Source organism: Sinocyclocheilus rhinocerous, unplaced genomic scaffold, assembly GCF_001515625.1.
Source record: "Sinocyclocheilus rhinocerous isolate Xijiao unplaced genomic scaffold, SAMN03320098_v1.1 scaffold675, whole genome shotgun sequence".
NCBI lineage: Eukaryota > Metazoa > Chordata > Actinopteri > Cypriniformes > Cyprinidae > Sinocyclocheilus > Sinocyclocheilus rhinocerous.
The window spans coordinates 905005-910677 of NW_015629520.1; the positions used below are offsets into that span (position 1 = coordinate 905005).

The window sequence follows — 5673 nt, forward strand, 5'->3', positions numbered from 1 at the left end:
AATAAAGCAGAAAATTAGATGTCTTATTAGAGGTTATGTACTGTCAAATGCAAAAAAGAAAGAATTAAAAGGTGTGTAAGTAGTACTCATAGATGGACCGAAGGAAAACACCAAGAACTCTATTTTTACAACACTGCCTACCAGCATCCCATATATATCTGCATCTGTTGCTGAATCAATACTTTGTTTTATAATCGTTTTTATAAATTTATTTATGTTTATTGTATTTGTATTTTGTGTTCTACTGTATTTTTAATGTATAGTCTTTGCCATGAAATAGCCTGTGAAGCTGATGTGGCAATAAACTTAAATTAAACTGAACTGTTGCTGAGTCAGTTGATGAAGGAGATTTTTTTTAAAATGTTCAAATTTGTTTAAATTTAACACACACACACACACACACACACACACACTTAAGACTTATTTAATATTTGTCACATATTTATAATATTTTATAATATATATTTTACAATATTTTAAAACAGTATAATATCTTTATTGAAATTAATAGTTTATACACACACACATTCTTATTTAATATTTATTGTTACATGTATTTATAACATTTTAAAATGTAAATCATTGAAACCAATATACACAGACACGCACATACACTTTAATATTTATTGTATTACATATATTTTATTTGTATAGATATTATTTGAAATTATTTCAGTTAATTATGTTGCCTATACATACATAAAAATAGCAGCCCCCCCCCCAAAAAAAAACATATTCCCAATATATAAGCTACTAATTCAATTTTAGATGTAATTTTATCATTTTTATACACACACACACACACAGATTATTTATACAGATTTTAATTGATTATGTTTTGATATACATGTTCTATATATATATATATATGCCAGTATATAGGCTACTATGTAATTTACAGATTAGATAGATCTAGATATCTACAATAATCTACCATATTTATTGTTGTTTCTTTTGCTAAATATATTGTGGATTAACCAAAACAAAGGAAATGTCACTAAAGAAGCAGTCATCAACAGTCATCATCAGCGCAGTCAGCTTACCTTCATGCAACTGTGACCTCAAAGTGTCATTTGATGGATAAGCTTTGGACACCATAACTGACAGGATGCTGTTCTCTAGCGTTCACACTGAAAACTGCAGTTTTCAAGCCTGGCCCTGTTTTCCATGCTATATAAATATATGGTTAGAGGCCCTCTTTTCCTTTAATGGGTTACGTGTTGTTTTTGAAGCAGTATAGTGAAACAGTTCTCAGGGTGGTATTCAGAGATCGCATTTAAAGGTGACCCTAAAACACATGATGTTCATTACATGGTGACCCATGATAATCATTAAAACCAGCTGCTGCTTGCAGGCAAGGGACCCATTTGATAGAAGAAAAACAGGAGGAACTGTGAATGGTGTGTGGTGTGCAAAAAATCTTCGCTTTTCTGAGAATTACAGTGATTGCAAAAATGCACTGTATTTCAATCAGATTTCCTTATAATTATTATTTTTAATATTAATTATTATTTTATTATGTTATAGTAGAATTGTCTTATATGCACTGTGGTTTTTTTATTTAGTTAAAAAGTACAGTTAAATTACAGTTAAATAAAAATGAGAATTCTTTCCTTCCTATTTTCAATAAAAAAACAAAAAACAAAATTCTTAAGTAAAATAACTATAATTTAAGATTAGCCACAAAGATTTGCAATTTTGTTGATGCATGAAAATCGATTCATTTGAAGAATAATTAGTTAGTTAGCTTAAAGTTGCCCATTTGTGGCTATTTGGCCTAATGCAGTGCTGTCTTCACTCAATTAAAGTGCACTAATTTTAAGAAAAGCCACCAAACTGGTCTGGGATCAGCAGAGGGTGACTTCTGCTGCGGTATATATCACACAATCCTATGTGGCAATTATTTCCTGTACAGCTGTTCATAATCTCTAAATGACTTCTAAGTGCTGCTTAAAAACTTTTATCAACATTGAAGCACTTGTTTACTTCATGCTTTTCAAACATTAAACTGCCGTTGAGGCATTAAATATTTCTCAATGTGATCACAACAGTTCTTAGAAACCATCAGAAAGGCATCACCACACTCTAGCTAGGATCATTACGGCTATCCACTTCTCTGATTCTCTAAGGTTACTGCAATACCCCCCTTGAACTTCGACCATGAGCTAACAGTCAACAAAGACATAAATGCCAGGCACATAGACAGCTGTAGTTTGACAGATATACTTTAAATCAGCTATGTGAAGCTACATAACCTAACGCTACTCTGCACACGTTTTATCAAAGCAAATATTTAGGAAATGTCTGTTGGAATAAGACTGATATGATATTACAGAAATGTTAATATTAGAGAACAATATGGCAAATCCAACATACTAATTTTGCAACAACATACCAATTTTCCTGCCACAAGAGGGCATCGCTGAAATGTCTGTTTTTGTTATGCCCTTCAACATCTTGCCAAGTTAGCGCTCTTCTATATTTCTGTATTTTCTTATATAATTTCATGATCTTATGCATTATCGGGTCATTAAGTATAATCATTGTGAGATTGTGCATGTAAACATTTATTTTGAGGCTGAAAAAATGAAATAAACCGTGTTGACAACTAGCATGTCTGCTATTCTTTGCTTTATAAATGTTTCTGTTGTTTCAGCATGTGGACTAACTAACAGTTCAGCCAATATGAATATCTCTATGAAATGAATAGCAAAATAGCCAAAAACATTTCATTATAAATGATTTGTCTTACACCAATCATTCAGTCAGCAGGCCGCTTTCCATTAGAGTTTTATAGGATGTAACTAGGGATTATTGTGCCTAGCGTGTGAATGAGTGTTTGTAAGCTCAGTAAATTTGCTTTAGACCTTTTATATTTGCTGACCCAGATACCGCAAAGGCTGTATTCCGTCATTGGTATATCCATTATTGTCGTCTTTGCATCAAAAAAGCCAGAGGCATTTGGATTTGCATCATTTTAAATGATCATTAACCTATAACCCACATCTAATATCACAATTCTCACACAGAGTAATGGAAAGTCAAACACACACACATGCCTTTGTTTTATCAACCAAATGTTTTGGATTTCATTGCAATTTGCTTATCAGACTGGCCTTTACCTTTGCCAGCTTTGGGTTGCTTAGATTAAAGTGGTGTGGCTTGCGAGTTTCTATAGGAACCAGTAGCCTTGAAAGAAGGGCAGCCCTCTCTCACCACTCGAGGGTGTGTTCGAATAGCCCTTCTCCCCGCCCACAGTGCTGTTCTGCATAAAAGGCCAGGAGCCCTTCACATGAGTCACAAAGACAAGCTGGTCTAACAGGAGAGCGTCTGAGCCTGCTGGTTAAAGAGTTTCAGCTATCACCCTGAAGACCCTGTTTAATGCAGTGTATAGATCAAAGCCCTGTCTGAACAGATGCTCAAGACCTCCACTGGAGAACCAGGTACACAAGGTAAGCAGCATTCAGAATGTTTTAGCTACATGACACAAACTTTTGACATTTTAATTACTGCACAATTTTGGAATAAAACTAAGTGGACTAGTACTTGTGCAGACTTATAACTGCAGAACCTTCCACTTTCGCAGAGTTTCTATTCTGAGTCCAAACGGAATTCCCATGTGGGTTGTAGAGAAGATCCGAGTGTCCGTCGAAAGGACCAACCTGCCACTTCCCATAACGGAATACAGCTTCAAAATCGGAGACATCATGTTTGGAGACAAGTCATCCATTGACAAAGCCAAGAAAGTCTTGCTGTGTCCAAACATCATTACCCCGGACACTATCCCAGAGTTCTGCATTCCCCGCAAGATCTCAACTCCAGTGGAGGGCAAGAGTATGGAGCAGGGGAGGCCGGCTCCATGTATCCGAGTGTTTCTGTGTGAGAAGGGAAGTAGAAAGAGAGAGGTCATTGCCAAAGAGCTTCCCAATAACCATATAATCCAGGTGGAGAGTGTTGATGATGGGCCATTTGACAATGGCTGTAGTGATGAGGAAACCACCAATGCTGATCCTCATAGCCAGGCTGCACTTTCCCTGCCCCACTTAGCTAAAGCGCAAACCTGCTATGGTTTTTGCACCTTGCTGGAAAGTCCCCACACTAGGAGAAAGGAGTCCCTCTTCCACAACGACCCTAACTCGAGTGGAATCCCCTTGGTTCTTCCCCGGAGTAGATCGAGCACTTGTTCCAAATCTTCCCTGAAAGCTTCCCCCATCTTGTCATCTTCATCCTCCCCTTCTTCCTTCAGCCTGAACACTATTACTTCCAGACTTTCTCCTAAAGGCTTCGCCCTGCACCGACAGGGAACTCTGGATAGCGATACTACTTCCTCAGCAGAATCCTCCCCTTTCAGTTCTCCTCTCCTGAACAGATGCCCGCAAAAACCTTCTCTCCTGAAAGCACTTAACCATGAGAAACTACTCTACCGCAACCTCCGGAAGGTTGCCATGTCCAGAAACAATTCCCTATCAACGGATGAGGGTAGTTCCACAGACAACAGCCCCAGCATCATGAGGAGAGCATCTGAAGACCTTGTTGAACCTCTTCCGTGTGGGTTCAGCCTGGCACCTCCGGCTATCTTCCCCATGGACTTGGTTCTGCACCGGGAGAGGGTGTTGAAGGAGAATTTGGTGCCTGTAGGAAGGGACGGGACCTTGCGCCTTTCGGCAGAGTACTGCCCTGAAAACCAGAGACTGCGTGTCCGCCTCATAAGTGCAGAAGGCCTGTACTCACTGTCGGTGGACCCTAAAAGCATTAACTGCAGCGTCAGCCTCTCTCTCATGCCCGGAAAAGTCCAGAAACAGCGCAGCACAGTCATTAGGAAGAGCCGCAATCCGATCTTTAATGAGGACTTTTTCTTTGACAGTATACCGGAGGATGATCTCTGCCAGAGGTTGCTTCGATTCAAAGTCGTTAACAAGATGTCCACCATGAAAAGAGACTATATTCTGGGCAACTGTGATCTTCCTCTTACTAGCATTGTCACATTATAAATCCAACTGATCCAAATTGCTTAATTTATTGTGTGGGAGTGTGTGCATGCATGTATTTGTATGTATTATGTAAAGTGTTATTTATTGCCAAATCTGTTTATATGCCAAAGATTTCTTTTTTTTTTTTATTAAATGACAAAAACTATATCAGTCTTGTGGTCTTTTGTTCTCGACGGGAAGCATAATTTTAGGGATTCAGTCAACAAATAATCTTTTATTCATGATGAGAACAGCTGTGACTGAATCAAAGCACGGTGGTCTTAAAAGCTTCAGTAATGGCCTCCGTTTTTCCCTTGTCTCGTCTTGAGCGGCTTGATTGCCACTACACTCTGACACGTAGCTGTTTACATGTAACAAGATTTTTAAATACAATATACAAATTGATAAAAATGATGGAGAAAACACTAAACAATTGCTCTTGTGGCAGAAAAAAACATATTTGTATCAGTCAGAAAATGAGGCTGCTGTTTTAACTATTACCTTAGGCAAGATATAACTGGTAAAGTTAATCAATGGCTTCCATTTTTCCCCTCACAGAGGCATATTTTTGGGATTAAAAGTTAGTGGGGTGGGTGTTATTGGGGATTACAGTAGCAGCACCTGTGAGACTTCAGTAATATCTAAATGGTGGGGTTTACCATTCACTGATCTTTCATTGGAGGAGGTAAATAATAACAAGTCA

At 37.9% G+C, this 5673-nt stretch overlaps 1 protein-coding gene across 1 annotated transcript; it reads left to right on the forward strand.

Annotated features, from left to right (window-relative positions):
* The first annotated feature begins 3417 nt into the window (after positions 1 to 3417).
* On the forward strand, positions 3418 to 5017 carry LOC107739083 (C2 calcium-dependent domain-containing protein 4C-like). The gene is made up of 2 exons (XM_016551075.1): positions 3418 to 3452; positions 3587 to 5017. The coding sequence occupies exon 2, from the start codon at positions 3618 to 3620 to the stop codon at positions 4989 to 4991; it is 1374 nt and encodes a 457-aa protein (XP_016406561.1). The 5' UTR covers positions 3418 to 3452; positions 3587 to 3617; the 3' UTR covers positions 4992 to 5017.
* The last annotated feature ends 656 nt before the right edge of the window (positions 5018 to 5673 follow it).

Bases quoted from the DNA above. Each gene is read 5' to 3' on its own strand.
- LOC107739083 (XM_016551075.1), top strand. From the start codon at position 3,618: ATGTGGGTTGTAGAGAAGATCCGAGTGTCCGTCGAAAGGACCAACCTG.